Here is a 19,218-nt window from a genome sequence, read left to right as displayed (position 1 = left end):
ATTAGGCAGCATCTTGGTACTTGGGGCTGAGGCACTGCGGCATCCAGCCTTATGCACTTAGTATATGAGGTTCTAATATGAAGTCCCATCAATCTGCTGCTTATGAGACTTCATTCAGCTTTATACTAGTTGTGGTCTCATCTAAGCCTAGAGGATCTCTAACCATGAACAATAAGTAGGCGAAGATCTTACATGGCCTCCAGGATGGCCCTGCAGGTCCGTGTTGCTTTTCCTTGCTGATGGGTTATTCCACTTGTCAATGATTTAGGGTCTCTTATTTTTGAAAAGTTTGCAAAGTAAAAATGCGTTTCAAATTCTTTGGAATACTGCATGAGGGCAAACTGGGGAAACAAGAGGGGGAAAACATGGGTTCACCATGAGGCTGATATTATAGGGTCATTATAAGAAAGAGAAGAACAGATACGGGAACAGGACATGGACCTGACCATACAAGGAAAGACTAGAAGCAATGAGATGAAACTGAATGGGAGGAGACACAGATTAGATATTAGAAAAAAACTTTTTGACAGTTAGAGTGATCAATGAGTGGAACAGGCTGCCACGAGAAGTGGTGAGTTCTCCTTCAATGGAAGTCTTCAAACAGAGGCTGGACAGACATCTGACTGGGATGATTTAGCGAATCCTGCTTTGAGCAGGGGGTTGGACCAGATGGCCCAGGAGGTCCCTTCCAACTCTACCATTCTAGGATTCTATGATTCTATGATTCTATACATGAACCATTTACCGTACAGCCATCATCTCCATCATGTGCACCACAGTATGTCTGTACCATGTCCTCAGCGTGCAGATCCATGGCAGGAACTTTTCTGCTTCAGGTTACACATGTGATCTTCCACCAGTTTGTAGCTGGCCAATGTCTAGTGACTCGGCCGCAGACTGGTGGAGAAGGTCAGAGACTCTGTGGTGGAGACGATTGTGTTACCTGAGTGTTACTGCCGCTAAAATCCTCCATTATGGTAGTGACAAAATCCAGCATTAATTGGAAATCAGCCCCAGCGATGCTGCCAGAGCCATCGATGAGGAAGGCAATGTCCAGGCCACGGAGAGAGCATTCTGTGGAGAACATGGCAGAATAATGAGAAGATGTCACAGAAACATCACAAATAATATAGAAATGTGGCAACTTCCATAAGGACATAAAAAAAGACATTGACGACAGAGATCCAGAAAAACTAACACAGAAGGTAAAAAAAGAAGACACATTAAAGTGGAAATTCAAATAATAGATGTGTGGACAAAGCATGGAAACCAGACGGACGCCCAGGAAAAATACAGGAGCTCATGAAGAACGGCAAAAACATGAAGCATGAGGAGAAGGCGTCCTACTAAAAATCTAGCATCCTGTGAGATGTCTGCAGGCCTTGAGCAGCCGTCTGAGGGTGAATATGTCTGAACTCGATGGCAGAGAGTTACATGTTTGGAAGCCCAGGTAATGGATCTAAATGTGCAGCTTACCACACTCAGGAGCATAGTGGACCTGGGGAGGAGTTTAGAGCTCACTGAGAGCCTATGGCCGGGCCAGGGATATGGAGGACGGTGGAGGTGGAGAAGATCAGGACAGAGAAGTGCGTAACTGGGGAAATGTTACAAGAATTGTTAGGGGGAAAAGTGCCAGGGAGCTCGGTCCTGATCTGGCACAACCTAAGAAATCTACCTGTTTGGCAGATATTAGGAATGGGAGCCCATGACGAGGATCACTACAGCGGGTCCAGGACTAGGATCACTACAGCGGGTCCAGGACTAGGATCACTACAGCGGGTCCAGGACTAGGATCACTACAGCGGGTCCAGGACTAGGATCACTACAGCGGGTCCAGGACTAGGATCACTACAGCGGGTCCAGGACTAGGATCACTACAGCGGGTCCAGGACTAGGATCACTACAGCAGGCCCAGGACTATGATCACTCCAGACGACCCAGGACTGGGATCACTACAGAGGACCCAGGACAAGGATCACTACAGCGGGCCCAGGACTAGGATCACTACAGCGGGTCCAGGACTAGGATCACTACAGAGAGCCCAGGACTAGGATCACTACAGCGAGCCCAGGACTGGGATCACTACAGCGGGCCCAGGACTAGGATCACTACAGCGGGCCCAGGACTAGGATCACTACAGCGGGCCCAGGACTAGGATCACTACAGCGGGTCCAGGACTAGGATCACTACAGGGGGCCTAGGACTGGGATCACTGCAGCGGGCCCAGGACTAGGATCACTACAGGGGGCCCAGGACTGGGATCACTACAGCGGGTCCAGGACTAGGATCACTACAGAGGGCCCAGGACTAGGATCACTACAGCGGGCCCAGGACTAGGATCACTACAGAGGGCCCAGGAATAGGATCACTACAGCGGGCCCAGAACTAGGATCACTACAGCGGGTCCAGGACTAGGATCACTACAGAGGGCCCAGGACTAGGATCACTACAGCAGGCCCAGGACTCGAGTCACTACAGCAGGCCCAGGACTAGGATCACTACAGCGGGTCCAGGACTAGGATCACTACAGCGGGTCCAGGACTTGGATCACTACAGCGGGCCCAGGACTAGGATCACTACAGCGGGTCCAGGACTAGGATCGCTACAGCAGGTCCAGGACTAGGATTACTACAGCAGGCCCAGAAATGGAATCACTACATCAGGATCAGTACTGGAGACTGTGAATGCCGAACAGTGTTTTGTCTGCCAGGTTCTCGGGTTCGATATATTGCGGATCGGATAGACAGAATGCTGCGTGGGGCTGGTGAGGACCCACGGGTCATGGTACACATTGGTACCAATGACAAAGTTAGCGGGAGGTGCAAGGTCCTTAAGAATGATTACAAGGAACGTGGAGAGAAGCTGAAGGCCAGGACCACCAAGGTGGTGTTTTCAGAAATACTGCCAGTGTCACAAGCATCACTAGAAAGGCAGCGGCAGCTTAAGGAGATAAATAAGTGGCTTAGAAATTGGTGCAGGAAGGAAGGGTTTGGGTTCTTTGTTGTCTACAGGCTCTATAGTAGGGATAGGCTGCACTTCAATGGGGAGGGTGCAGCTGTGCTTGGGGAAAAATGCTCAGATGGATGAGGCTTCTCCTATATTACATGGGATGGAAGGTGTCACGGTTCCACCCCTCAGGGTGTCTGGGATGCAGTTACTGAAAGCTCGGCCGTCCGATCCGGTACAGGGGCGTGCTGAAGCTGTCAGTACTTTGATTGACAGCATGGCCATCCAATCTGGTTCAGGGGCATGCTGAGCGGTCAGTGTGTTTATTGACAGCTCGACTAGCCAATCAGTGACTGGGAGGCGTCGGCTGTCTCAGATGTTCACTATCCCGGGTAATTGCCATGCCTACTTAACTGAGTGCAGCTTCTCCCAGATCACTCACTGCCAGACGTACATTCATCTTGTGAGGTTTGGGCTTTCCTGTGTCTTGAGTTCTGTTTGCTTGATCTGTTGCTTGACCTTGGACTTCGTTCTGACAATCCACCTGTTTAACCCCATCAGCTCTGATCTGTTACTTTCCCGTTACTCTGACCTCAGAACATTACCTGACTATGCTTTTGTCTCTTCCTTCTGCTTAGGATATACCCTTCTGACTTCTGACCTTGGACTCCTTGACCACTCTGACTCACGGCTTGGCTGTGAGAAATGACTAGCGTCACATTACGTCTGGCTCATACGTTTTTCTTTTTCGCCAGTATGGATCCTGTTCACACGCTTTGTGACCAGGTAGCGAATTTGATGCAGATGACTCAGTATCTGGCGAAAGATTGCCAGAGTCTGGAGTCATCGCAATATCAGTTGTAGGGTCAGATAAATAACTTGATGAAGACCTCCCATAGCGACTCACTGCTGGCAGTAGCTGTAACATCAGTACCCTCTGATGTACAGTTGGTCTCTCCCGAACCTGTCATATCCCTCCCTCATAAATTTTCGGGAGTTAAAGACCAGTTTAGGGTATGCAGGGAGAGCTGTAAGTTATTTTTCAACCTGCGCCCCGGGTCGTCAGGGGAGGAGATCCAGCGGGTGGGAATAATCATATCACTACTGCAAGAGGGTCCTCAGACATGGGCATTTTATTTGTCCCCACAAGCCCAGAACGGTTCTCCTTTGATGCCTTTTTTGACAGTTTAGGTCTGATATAAGACGAACCCAACAGAATCCAGGTCGCGGAGGCTAAGATCATGAACTTGCACAGGGGGGTCGCACAGCTAAGGACTACTGTACTGAGTTCCGTCAGTGGTCCACGGAAGTTCTATGGAACGATGCTGCTCTCAGGTGCTAGTTCCAAAGAGGCCTTTCCGAGACTCTCAAGGATGCTCTGGTCCTCCATTATGCCCCTTGTTCTCTGATGGAGGCCATGACTCAGGCCATACAAATGGACCGCAGAATCCATGAGAGCAGGTCCATTTACCTGAGGTTAGAGTTGCCAGTCTTCGTGTTGCGGAGAGAAGACGGAGACAAGATCTCAGACTCTGTCTATATTGTGGTCTCTCTGAACATTTTCTTAAGAATTGCCCAACTCGTCCTCAAAGCATCAAACCATCAGGAGAACGTCTGAGTCTGGGTGACGACCGAGGAGGTCACGTAAACTCCCAGGTACCTTTTTCTTCCTCTGATAAAGTACTGATAAATATGATGATTTCCTTTGAGCACCAGGTGTTATCAACATTGGTATTCATTGACTGTGGGTCTGCTGCTAACTTTATTGATTCGGGACTGGTTCTGAAGTTAGGTTTAGGGACAGTTAGTTTAGAAAGATTAATTCAAGTCATTGCCCTTGACAAGATACCGTTGGCTCACAATTTGGTCAAGAGTGCAACGGTGGATTTCACTCTCCAAGTGTCAGCTCTCCACTCTGAATCCATCTCCTGTTTTGTGTTGGATTTACCTGCTGGATTGGTACTGGGGTTTCCATGGTTGCAGATTCACAATCCAGTTATTGATTGGTGTCTGAAGGAGATTGTGAAATGGAGCCCCAACTGGTCCAAGAAATGTTAAAAAAATGTAAAAATATGCTCCGCTAGTCTGGAGGGTCTTCTGGGGTACCTGAAGGATTTTGGAGATGTGTTCTCAGAAAAAGAGGCTGAAATACTACCTCCCCATCGTCCCTATGATTGTGCTATTGTCCTTATTCATAGCGTCAAGTTGCCAAAAGCTTGCCTTTACAATTTGTTGGGGCCTGAACGGAACGCCATGAAAGAATATGTTAACAAACGTTTACAAAAGGGTCATATCCGTCCTTCCTCCTCCCCTGTAGCTGCTGGATTTTTCTTTGTTAAAATGAAAGATGGGGGTCTCCGTCCATGCCTTGATTTCTGTGAACTAAACTAGATCACGGTTAAAAATACCCACTTCCACTCATCCCCGACCTATACAATCAGCTTCTGGGTGCCAGGGTGTTTTCTAAACTTGATCTTAGAGGGGCTTACAATTTGATATACATCCGGAAGGGTGATGAGTAGAAAACAGTGTTTTTAACGTCTGAGGGTCTGTTTGAAAACATTGTCATGCCTTTCGGATTATCTAACGCACCTGCTGTGTTTCAAAATTTTATGAATGATATTTTCTCTGATTGCATTGGAAGATTTGTTGTGATTTACCTCGATGACATTCTAATTTTCTCTCCAGACTTGGACATGCACTAGAAACATGTCCGTGTGATGATACAGAGACTGAGGGAGAACTCTCTATTTGCTAAATTAGAGAAATGTGTTTTTTTTCTGTTTGGGAAATCTCTTTCTTGGGGTTTACCTTGTCAGCAGAAGGGTTTAAGATGGACCCTGGGAAGGTGCAGTCCATAATTGATTGGGCTCAACCTCGTGATCTTAAGGCTTTGCAGCATTTTCTGGGATTCGCCAACTATTGTAGAAAATTTATCAAGTGGTTTTCACAAAGTAAGGGGTTGAATCTCAAGGTTTGGTCGCCGGGTGCTACCAGGGCTTTTGAAAGATTAAAAGAATGTTTTATGTTCGCACCCTTTCTGATCCAACCTGATCTCCAAGAACCATTCATTGTAGAGGTGGATGCTTCGGAGAATGGAGTGGGGGCAGTCTTATTTCAGGGGCCCAAAACTCTGACTAACCTGCGTCTGTGTGCTTTTCTTTCTAAAAAATTTTCACCGGCGGAGAGAAATCATGATGTTGGGAATCAGGAGTTACTTGCTGTCAAATTGGCCTTTGATGAATGGAGGCATGTTTTGGAGGGGGCGGTTCATCCAGTAATGGTGATCACAGATCAGAAGAATTAAGCTTACATTGAATCGACTAAAAGATTACCTCCTAAAAGGCCAGATGGTTCTTGTTTTTCTCTCAATTTAATTTTTCTATTACATTCAGGCCAGGGTCTAAGAATGTGAAAGCTGATGCTTTATCTAAGTCTAGATTCCATTTCTCCTCCAGAACCTCCATCCTCCATTATTCCTCAGTTTATTGTGGTGTCTATGGAACCTCGAAGCTGGAAGAGGAGATTCATAAAGCCCAGTCGTTGGCTCCTTCTACTTCCTCAGGATCCAAATTATTTGTGCCTGTGTACCTAAGATTGCGGGTGTTACAGGAATTTCATGATTCCGTTTTAAGCGACCATCCTAGGGTTACTGCCATAAGGAAAGCCATCACTAGACTTTTTTGGTTGCAGTCCATGCATAAGGATATTAAGGATTTTTTATATGCTTGTGAAGTCTGCGAATGCGCCAAAGTCAGTCATGGCCGGCTGACTGAGGAATTGGCTCCATTGCCTATTCCAGAAAGACCATGGACTCATTTTTCCATGGGTTTCATTACTGATTTGCCTCTGTCTGATGGGAAGACTGCTATCTGGGTGGTAGTTGATCAATTCAGCAAACATGCTCATTTTGTTCCTTTGTCAGGATTACCTAATGCAGAGACACTCTCCAGGTTGTTAATCTCTCATATTGTAAGATTACATGGGATTCCTCTGAACATGGTTTCTGATAGGGGAGTACAATTCGTCTCTAAATTATGCAGAGCTTTTTGCAGTAAACTAGGGATTGACTTCTCATTTTCATCTGCTTATCACCCACAAACCATTGGTCAGACTGAGAGGACAAATCAATATTTGGAACAGATTTTAAGGTGCTTTGTGGCATTGCGACAGGACTGGTCTTCATTTTTACCGCTCGCTGAGTTTGCTTTCAACAGTCGAGTAAATCAATCTAACGGGACCTCACCATTCTTCTGTAATTATGGTTTCATCCCCATTTTGGTGAATTTTCTAGGATTAGTTCTGAATTCCCTGGGGTGGAGGTCGCCATACAGAGACATGGGGATGTCTGGAGGGAGGTTCAAACGAATATTGGGTCTGCCCAGATTCGCTAAAAATGTAAGGCTGATAGAAGACGGTCGGTGGGTCCTGCTTTTAAGATTGGGGATAAGGTTTGGTCGTCATCTAGGAACATTAAACTTAAAGTGCCGTCGGCGAAGTTGGGCCCAAAGTTTATTGGTCCACAAGAGATCCTAGAGTTGGTCAATCCTGTGGCTTTTAGATTAAAGCTTCCTCCATCCCTTCGCATCCCTAACGTTTTCAATAAATCCCTATTAAAGGAGTAGGTCCCTTCTGCATTGTCTCCCTCATCACCGCCTCCTCCAATTTAAGTAGACGGTGGCCTGGAATATGGGGTTCAGAGGATTGTGGATTCTCAGAGGGTCCGTAATTACCTCCAGTACCTCAACCACTGGAGGGGATATGGACCAGAGGAGAGATCCTGGGTCCCTGCTCGAGATGTGAAGGCCAATCGGTTAGTCAGGGACTTCCATCTAAAATTTCCTGAGAAGCTTAGGGGTCCAGTAGCCCACCCTAGAAGAGGGGGTACTGTCACGGTTCCACCTGTGATGGTGTGATATGTTATGTGGGTATCATTTTGTGTATATTTATATTTAATGGAATTCCATAGTGCTCTCTTGTTGCCCTGTATCATTCCGTGTATTCCCATATTTTCTAGAGTCTCAGTTACCTTCCAAAAGTCTGATAATTGAATTAGCTCACTTACTGTCTGCAGCCTGACTGTATCTATGCCTCTTGATGAACCCCCTGTAGTGCCTTAATCCCCAAGACACCTTTGTCAGGTCTGGGAGGCCTGAAAACTGCCCCAACCTGTCTGACTACCCCTGGACATAAGGAGGGGGCTGGGGAGGACAGGAGCTGTACAAGTCTGACCTTGTGTCGTTATGATCGTGTGAAAACAGCACGTCAGAGAGGAGGGGAAGCATATGGACCCATTTTAACCTCTGACTGCTGGATTATTGGACTCTCATTTCCTTGGACATTCATCCTGTTACTGAACTGCATTCGTGTTCTGGACTACTGTATCCTCAGTATGGTGGATTGTTTATGGACCTTTTAATTTTGCCTATAATAAAGGTCTTTGGATTGTTCACACTTCCCTCGCCCTGTTGATTGCGTGGTATCGGAGAAGGACCCCGTGACACCATCCCTCAGGGCGTCTGGAATGCAGTTACTGACAGCTCGGCCGTCCAATCCGGTACAGGGGCGTGCTGAAGCTGTCAGTACTTTGATTAACAGCATGACTGTCCAGTCTGGTTCAGGGACATGCTGAGCAGTCAGTGTGTTTATTGAGGTTTGTGCTTTGTGCTTCCTGTGCCTTGAGTTCTATATGCTTGAACTGTTGCCTGACCTTGGACTTTGTTCTGACCACCCCCATGTTTAACCCCTTCAGCTCTGATCCATTATCCTACCAGTACTCTGACCTCGGAACGTTACCTGATGAATACGCTTTTATCTCTTCCTTCTGTTTATGAAGTACCCTCCTGGCTTCTGACCTTGGACTCCTTGATCACTCTGACTCACAGCTTGGCCGTGAGAAGTGACTAGTGTCACAGAAGGCCTCTCCTGTATTACACGGGATGGAAGCCTCTCCTATATGACATGGGATGGAGATCTCTCCTATATTACACGGGATGGAGACCTCTCCTATATTACACCGGATGGAGGCCTCTCCTATATTACATGGGATGGAGGCCTCTCCTCTATTACACAGGATGGAGGCCTCTCCTATATTTCATGGGATGGAGGCCTCTCCGCTACATTACACGGGATGGAGGCCTCTCCTATATTACACGGGATGGAGGCCTCTCCTCTATTACACAGGATGGAGGCCTCTCCTATATTACACAGGATGGAGGCCTCTCCTATATTACACAGGATGGAGGCCTCTCCTTTATATTACACGGGATAAAGGCCTCTCCTATATTACACGGGATGGAGGCCTCTCCTCTATTACACAGGATGGAGGCCTCTCCTATATTACACAGGATGGAGGCCTCTCCTATATTACACAGGATGGAGGCCTCTCCTATATTACACAGGATGGAGGCCTCTCCTTTATATTACACGGGATAAAGGCCTCTCCTATATTACATGGGATGGAGGCCTCTCCTATATCACACGGTATGGAGGCATCTCCTCTATTACGTGAGGCCTCTCCTATATTACATGGGATGGAGGCCTCTCCTATATCACGGTATGGAGGCCTCTCCTCTATTACACGGGATGGAGGCGTCTCCTATATTACATGGGATGGAGGCCTCTCCTATATCACACGGTATGGAGGCCTCTCCTCCATTACACGGGATGGAGGCGTCTCCTATATTACATGTGTAGGCTCACAAGTTCTTCTTATGCGGAGACTTTTAGCAGGAGATCAGTGGTTGCTATCATGGTGCACATTTCAAAAAACTGTTAGAGTCAAGTTTATAGAAAACCAATCACCATCTGAGCTTATTTTTTAAGTGTTTGGTAAAAACCTGTGCACCCTGGAAACCCTATGGAAATGCATGAAGAATATAAAGATTCTATATAAATTTAAACATTGGAGATCAACCCTGAAAGGTAGCAGAGGTAACCAGTGGGCAACCATGAATCGGAAAGACATGGAGCAGCCATGTATAAGAGCGTGTGATGAACAGTCACATTCTGAGGAGCAGATACCTGGAAGAGAAGGGGGCAGAGACCTCAACACCTGCAGACTGCCATCGAGCAGGTAACAGCGGCCATTCACATACATGTTATTTCCACAGGTTCTTCTCAGAGTTGGTCCACAAGCCTCATAGAAAATAACAGAAGAGTTACGGTATATCGTAGGAACGACACAGGGTAAAGAACAAGGAACGTAAACGTAAATAAAGAAGAAAACACAGGTCAAATAATAAAGATATATCCAATAACAAAGCATATAAGTAATTACATAGAATAAAGAAGAAGAATCCTACAACATGGCACATAAAACATAGGACAAGGAATAAAGAAGAAGAATCTGCAACATGGCACATAAAACAGGACAAAGAATAAAGGAGAAGAATCTACAACATGACACATAAAATATAGGACAAAGAATAAAGGAGAAGAATCTACAACATGACACATAAAACATAGGACAAAAAATAAAGAAGAAGAATTTGCAACATAACACATAAAACATAGGACAAAGAATAAGGAAGAAGAATCTACAACATGGCACATAAAACATGGGGCAAAGAATAAAGAAGAAGAATCTACAACATAACACATAAAACATGGGGCAAAGAATAAAGAAGAAGAATCTACAGCATAACACATAAAACATAGGACAAAGAATAAAGATGAAGAATCCTACAACACAACACATAAAACATGGGACAAAGAATAAAAAAAAGAATCCTACAACATGGCACATAAAACATAGGACAAAGAATAATGAAGAAGAATCTACAACATGGCACATAAAACATAGGATAAAGAATAATGATGAAGAATCCTATAACATGGCACATAAAACATGGCACAAAGAATAATGAAGAAGAATCCTATAACATGGCACATAAAACATAGGACAAAGAATAATGACGAAGAATCCTATAACATGGCACATAAAACATGGCACAAAGAATAATGAAGAAGAATCCTACAACATGGCACATAAAACATGGGACAAAGAATAAAGAAGAAGAATCTACAGCATGACACATAAAACATGGGACAAGGAATAAAGAAGAAGAATCCTACAACATGGCACATAAAACATAGGACAAGGAATAAAGAAGAAGACTCTTACAACATCACACATAAAACAAAGGACAAAGAGTAAAGAAGAAGAATCTACAACATAACACATGAAACATAGGACAAAGAATAAAGAAGAAGAATCTACAACATGGCACATAAAACATAGTACAAAGAATAAAGAAGAAGAATCCTACAACATAACACATAAAACATGGGACAAAGAATAAAAAGAAGAATCCTACAACATGGCACATAAAACATAGGACAAAGAACAATGAAGAAGAAGAATCCTACAACATGGCACATAAAACATGGGACAAGGAATAAAGAAGAAGAATCCTACAACATGGCACATAAAACATAGGACAAAGAATAAAGAAGAATCTACAACATAACACATAAAACATAGGACAAAGAGTAATGAAGAAGAATCCTACAATATAACACATAACACATGGGACAAAGAATAAAAAAAAGAATCCTACAACATGGCACATAAAACATAGGACAAAGAATAATGAAGAAGAAGAATCTTACAACATAACACATAAAAGATGGGACAAAGAATAAAAAAGAAGAATCCTACAACATGGCACATAAAGCATAGGACAAAGAATAATGAAGAAGAAGAAGAATCCTACAACATGGCACTTAAGACATGGGACAAAGAATACAGAATAAGAATAATACAACATGGCACATAAAACATAGGACAAGGAATAAAGAAGAAGAATCCTACATCATAACACATAAAACATAGGACAAAGAATAAAAAAGTAGAATCTTACAACATAACACATAAAACATCGGACAAGAAATAAAGAAGAAGAATCCTACAACATAACACATAAAACATAGGACAAAGAATAAAGAAGAAGAATCTTACAACATGGCACATAATACATAGGACAAAGAATAAAGAAGAAGAATCTACAGCATGACACATAAAACATGGGATAAGGAATAAAGAAGAAGAATCCTACAACATGGCACATAAAACATAGGACAAGGAATAAAGAAGAAGACTCTTACAACATCACACATAAAACAAAGGACAAAGAGTAAAGAAGAAGAATCTACAACATAACACATGAAACATAGGACAAAGAATAAAGAAGAAGAATCTACAACATGGCACATAAAACATAGTACAAAGAATAAAGAAGAAGAATCCTACAACATAACACATAAAACATGGGACAAAGAATAAAAAGAAGAATCCTACAACATGGCACATAAAACATAGGACAAAGAACAATGAAGAAGAAGAATCCTACAACATGGCACTTAAGACATGGGACAAAGAATACAGAATAAGAATAATACAACATGGCACATAAAACATAGGACAAGGAATAAAGAAGAAGAATCCTACAGCATAACACATAAAACATAGGAAAAAGAATAAAAAAGTAGAATCTTACAACATAACACATAAAACATCGGACAAGAAATAAAGAAGAAGAATCCTACAACATAACACATAAAACATAGGACAAAGAATAAAGAAGAAGAATCTTACAACATGGCACATAATACATAGGACAAAGAATAAAGAAGAATAATCTACAACATGGCACATAAAACATGGGACAAGGAATAAAGAAGAAGAATCTACAACATGGGACATAAAACATAGGACAAAGAATAAAGAAGAATAATCTACAACATGGCACATGAAACATAGGACAAAGAATAAAGAAGAAGAATCCTACAGCATAACACATAAAACATAGGACAAAGAATAAAGAAGAAGAATCCTACAACACAACACATAAAACATGGGACAAAGAATAAAAAAAAGAATCCTACAACATGGCACATAAAACATAGGACAAAGAATAATGAAGAAGAATCTACAACATGGCACATAAAGCATAGGACAAAGAATAATGATGAAGAATCCTATAACATGGCACATAAAACATGGCACAAAGAATAATGAAGAAGAATCCTATAACATGGCACATAAAACATAGGACAAAGAATAATGACGAAGAATCCTATAACATGGCACATAAAACATGGCACAAAGAATAATGAAGAAGAATCCTACAACATGGCACATAAAACATGGGACAAAGAATAAAGAAGAAGAATCTACAGCATGACACATAAAACATGGGATAAGGAATAAAGAAGAAGAATCCTACAACATGGCACATAAAACATAGGACAAGGAATAAAGAAGAAGACTCTTACAACATCACACATAAAACAAAGGACAAAGAGTAAAGAAGAAGAATCTACAACATAACACATGAAACATAGGACAAAGAATAAAGAAGAAGAATCTACAACATGGCACATAAAACATAGTACAAAGAATAAAGAAGAAGAATCCTACAACATAACACATAAAACATGGGACAAAGAATAAAAAGAAGAATCCTACAACATGGCACATAAAACATAGGACAAAGAACAATGAAGAAGAAGAATCCTACAACATGGCACATAAAACATGGGACAAAGAAAAAAAGTAGAATCTTACACCATGGCACATAAAATATAGGCCAAAGAGTAATGAAGAAGAATCCTACAACATGGCACATAAAACATGGGACAAGGAATAAAGAAGAAGAATCCTACAACATGGCACATAAAACATAGGACAAAGAATAAAGAAGAATCTACAACATAACACATAAAACATAGGACAAAGAATAAAGAAGAAGAATCCTACAATATAACACATAACACATGGGACAAAGAATAAAAAAGATTAATCCTACAACATGGCACATAAAACATAGGACAAAGAATAATGCAGAAGAAGAATCTTACAACATAACACATAAAAGATGGGACAAAGAATAAAAAAGAAGAATCCTACAACATGGCACATAAAACATAGGACAAAGAATAAAAAAGTAGAATCTTACAACATAACACATAAAACATCGGACAAGAAATAAAGAAGAAGAATCCTACAACATAACACATAAAACATAGGACAAAGAATAAAGAAGAAGAATCTTACAACATGGCACATAATACATAGGACAAAGAATAAAGAAGAAGAATCTACAACATGGCACATAAAACATGGGACAAGGAATAAAGAAGAAGAATCTACAACATGGGTCATAAAACATAGGACAAAGAATAAAGAAGAATAATCTACAACATGGCACATGAAACATAGGACAAAGAATAAAGAAGAAGAATCCTACAACATGACACATAAAACATAGGACAAAGAATAAAGAAGAAGAATCCTACAACATGGCACATAAAACATAGGATAAAGAAGAAGAATCCTACAACATAACACATAAAACATAAGACAAGGAATAAAGAAGAAGAATCCTACAACATTGCACATAAAACATGGGACATTGCACATAAAACATGGGACAAAGAATAAAGAAGAATCCTACAACATAACACACAAAACATAAGACAAAGGATAAAGAAGAATCCTACAACATGGCACTTAAGACATGGGACAAAGAATAAACACGAAGAATCCTACAACATGGCACATAAAACACAGGACAAAAAATAAAGAAGAAGAATCCTACAACATAACACATAAAACATAGGACAAAGAATAAAAAAGTAGCATCTTACAACATGGCACATAAAACATAGGACAAAGAATAAAGAAGAAGAATCCTACAACATAACACATAAAACATAGGACAAGAAATAAAGAAGAAGAATCCTACAACATAACACATAAAACATAGGACAAAGAATAAAGAAGAAGAATCCTACAATATGGCACATAAAACATATGACAAAGAATAAAGAAGAAGAATCTACAACATAACACATAAAACATAGGACAAAGAATAAAGAAGAAGAATCCTACAAGATGCCACATAAAACATAGGACAATGAATAAAGGAGAAGAATCCTACAACATAACACATAAAACATAGGACAAAGAATAAAGAAGAAGAATCCTAGAACATAACACATAAACCATAGGACAAGAAATAAAGAAGAAGAATCCTACAACATAACACATAAAACATAGGACAAAGAATAAAGAAGAAGAATCCTACAACATGGCACATAAAACATATGACAAAGAATAAAGAAGAAGAATCTACAACATAACACATAAAACATAGGACAAAGAATAAAGAAGAAGAATCCTACAAGATAACACATAAAATATAGGACAAGGAATAAAGAAAAAGAATCCTACAACATGGCACATAATACATGGGACAAAGAATAAAGAAGAATCCTACAACATAACACATAAAACATAGGACAAGGAATAAAGAAGAAGAATCCTACAACATAACACATAAAACATAGGACAAGGAATAAAGAAGAATCCTACAACATAACACATAAAACATAGGACAAGGAACAAAGAAGAAGAATCCCACAACATGGCACATAATACATGGGACAAAGAATGAAGAAGAATCCTACAACATAACACATAAAACATAGGATAAGGAATAAAGAAGAAGAATCCTACAACATAACACATAAAACATAGGATAAGGAATAAAGAAGAAGAATCCTACAACACGGCAAATAAAACATGGGACAAAGAATAAAGAAGAATCCTACAACATAACATAAAACATAGGAGAAAGAATAAAGAAGAAGAATCCTACAACATTGCACATAAAACAGGACAAGGAATAAAGAAGAAGAATCTACAACATGGCACATAAAACATAGGACAAGAAATAAAGAATAAGAATCCTACAACATGGCACATAATACAAAGGACAAAGAATAAAGAAGAAGAATCTACAACATGGCACATAAAACGGGACAAGGAATAAAGAAGAAGAATCTACAACATGACATATAAAACACAGGAGAAAGAATAAAGAAGAAGAATCTACAACATGGCACATAAAACATAGGACAAAGAATAATTAAGAAGAATCCGACGACATAACACATAAAACATAGGAGAAGGAATAAAGAAGAATAATCTACAACATAACACATAAAACATGGGACAAAGAATAAAAAAGTAGAATCGTACAACATGGCACATAAAACATGGGACAAAGAATAAAGAAGAAGATTCCTACAACATGGCACATAAAACATGGGACAAAGAATAAAAAAGTAGAATCTTCCAACATGGCACACAAAACATAAGACAAAGAATAAAGAATAAGAATCCTACAACATAACACATAAAACATAAGACAAAGGATAAAGAAGAAGAATCCTACAACATAACACATAAAACATAGGACAAAGAATAAAGAAGAATCTACAACATGGCACATAAAACATACGACAAAGAATAATGAAGAAGAATCCTATAAAATAACACATAAAATATAGGACAAGGAATAAAGAAAAAGAATCCTACAACATGGCACATAAAACATAGGACAAAGAATAAAGAAGAAGAATCCTACAACATTGCACATAAAACAGGACAAGGAATAAAGAAGAAGAATCTACAACATAACACATAAAACATAGGACAAATAATAAAGAAGAAGAATCCTATAAAATAACACATAAAATATAGGACAAGGAATAAAGAAAAAGAATCCTACAACATGGCACATAAAACATAGGACAAAGAATAAAGAAGAAGAATCCTACAACATAACACATAAAACATAGGACAAGAATAAAGAAGAAGATTCCTACAACATAACACATAAAACATGGGACAAAGAATAAAGAAGAAGAATCCTACAACATAACACATAAAACATGGGACAAAGAATAAAGAAGAAGAATCCTACAACATGACACACAAAACATAGGACAAAGAATAAAGAAGAAGAATCCCACAACATAACACATAAAACATAAGACAAGGAATAAATAAGAATCCTTCAACATAACACATAAAACATAGGACAATGAACAAAGAAGAAGAATCCTACAACATGGCACATAAAACATAGGACAAGAAATAAAGAAGAAGATTCCTACAACATGGGACATAAAACATGGGACAAAGAATAAAGGAGAAGAATCTACAACATAACACATAAAACATAGGACAAAGAATAAAGAAGAAGAATCCTACAAGATAACACATAAAATATAGGACAAGGAATAAAGAAAAAGAATCCTACAACATGGCACATAATACATGGGACAAAGAACAAAGAAGAAGAATCCTACAACATAACAAATAAAACATAAGACAAGGAATAAAGAAGAAGAATCTACAACATGGCACATAAAACATAGGACAAAGAACAAAGAAGAAGAATCCTACAACATGGCACATAAAACATAGGACAAGGAATAATGGAGAAATAATGGAGCAACCTACAGTACAACATGATGCATAAAACAGGACATATAAAGAAGATAAGACATATAAAAAGACAGAGCCAATAATATTGCACCTGGACATGAGAAATACAATACAGGGCACAAAGCTGTAAACTCCTGGAGTCACTGACCAGTAACTGAAGAGGTTTCTCCTGAAGGGACAGAGACAGCCCAAGAGAGATGTGATCATCATCTGGAGATCCTGCAGCAGATCACACACAGGATCATTCTGGACACTTTTTTATTCCATTACATTTATTCATGGATTGTGAAATCCATCACATCTCTATTTTTACATCGCAATCATTAGATCTCTCAATTTCTGACATGTGACCACACTATTACCAGTGATGGTGATTGGAAAGCAGCTGGTGGACTCTGGATCACAGCGATACAACTGACCAGTTTTATCCGTTGCCTCTGGATAGCAGGGGGCACTAACGATCACCCTGTAATGAGACCCCGGACACGCCATGAGATGCCCTCTCCCCAAGGATGGATTGTCATTTCTGGACCATCTAGTATAGAGGAAGCAGCAGATAATTCTCTTACCATTTTTCCAGCTGTATGACCTGGTGTCCAAAGCTGGGGTCACTGTTCTGGAAGATGACTGGCTGTTCTAAGTCCACAAAGATGGTGCTGGCCAAAGATAGGACTGAAATCAATGAAAAACACCCAAAATGTAAGTAATACTGCAAATAAATGCATAAGGGACAATGTCCACTCCCTGGTCATCCACTGGAGTAATGTCCACTCACTGGTCATCCACTGGAATTATGTCCACTCCCTGGTCATCCACTGGAGTAATGTCCACTCATTGGTCATGCACTGAAGTAATGTCCACTTCCTGTTCATCCACTAGAGTAATGTCCACTCCCTGGGCATCTGCTGAAGTAATGTCCACTTCCTGGTCCTCCACTGGAGTAATGTTCACCACCTGGTCATCTACTGAAGTAATGTCCACATCCTGTTCATCCACTAGAGAAATGTCCACTCCCTCGGCATCCGCTGAAGTAATGTCCACTTCCTGGTCATCCATTGGAGTAATGTCCACCACCTGGTCATCTACTGAAGTAATATCCACTTCCTAGTCATCCACTGGTGTAATATCCACTCCCTGGTCATCCACTGGAGTAATGTCCACTCCCTGGTATTCCACTGGAGTAATGCCCACTACCTGGCCATCCACTGAAATAATGTCCACTTCCTGGTCATCCACTGGAGTAATGTCCACTCCCTGGTCATCCAATGGAGTAATGTCCACTCCCTGCTCATCCACTGGAGTAATGTCCACTTCCTGGTCATTCACTGGAATAATACCACTAACTGGTCATCCACTGGAGTTGTCACGGGTTTACTGTGCCAAAGAGGAGCCAGAAGACACCTGCTTCTGATTTTTCCTACTCCTGCAATGATTAGAAGCTTTTCACCTTCATATTAAACAGTTCAGGTTTTTAGCAGTGCAGGGGTTACTCTGTTCAATTGTACCTCCTGGAACTTTCATGCTTTGATGTTCTCAGCTGTTAGATTCATGCTGCCTGGTTCAGCAGCTGGAGGAGTTGGTTCTTTAAGGAGGCATTTGATGTATTTATATAGAACACCATCCCCACTGTCAAGCATGGAGGTGGAAACATTATGCTTTGGGGGTGTTTCTCTGCAAAGGGCACAGGACTACTTCACCGCATTAATTGGAGAATGGATGGAGCCATGTACCAAAAAATCCTGCGTGACAATCTCCTTCCCTCCGCCACGACATTAAAAATGGGTCGTGGCTGGGTCTTCCAGCAAGACAATGACCCAAAACATACAGCCAAGGCAACAAAGGAGTGGCTTAAAAAGAAGCAAATTAAGATCATGGAAAACTTATGGAGGGAGGTGAAGCTCCGAGTTGCCAAGCGACAGCCTCAAAATCTTAATAATCTAGAGATGATCTGCAAAGAGGAGTGGAGCAAA

General features: G+C 40.9%; 1 protein-coding gene across 1 annotated transcript in view; it reads right to left on the bottom strand.

The window, feature by feature from the left end:
* Positions 1-19,218, bottom strand: part of LOC141073146 (integrin alpha-M-like) — a 68,071-nt gene that overhangs the window by 36,475 nt on the left and 12,378 nt on the right. The window contains exons 2-7 of the mRNA XM_073560513.1: positions 17,818-17,920; positions 17,611-17,714; positions 17,397-17,467; positions 9,970-10,084; positions 944-1,074; positions 193-341 (exon numbers count right to left, since the gene is read on the bottom strand). Coding sequence (XP_073416614.1) covers positions 193-341; positions 944-1,074; positions 9,970-10,084; positions 17,397-17,467; positions 17,611-17,714; positions 17,818-17,920 — 673 coding nt within the window. The remainder of the gene's footprint in view (positions 1-192; positions 342-943; positions 1,075-9,969; positions 10,085-17,396; positions 17,468-17,610; positions 17,715-17,817; positions 17,921-19,218) is intronic.

This window comes from Dendrobates tinctorius, unplaced genomic scaffold (genome assembly GCF_039654945.1).
Source record: "Dendrobates tinctorius isolate UK_male_01 unplaced genomic scaffold, ASM3965494v1 ptg000297l, whole genome shotgun sequence".
Taxonomy (NCBI): domain Eukaryota; kingdom Metazoa; phylum Chordata; class Amphibia; order Anura; family Dendrobatidae; genus Dendrobates; species Dendrobates tinctorius.
Note: the sequence above shows the minus strand (reverse complement) of the source record. Positions and strands in the feature narration are given on the sequence as shown.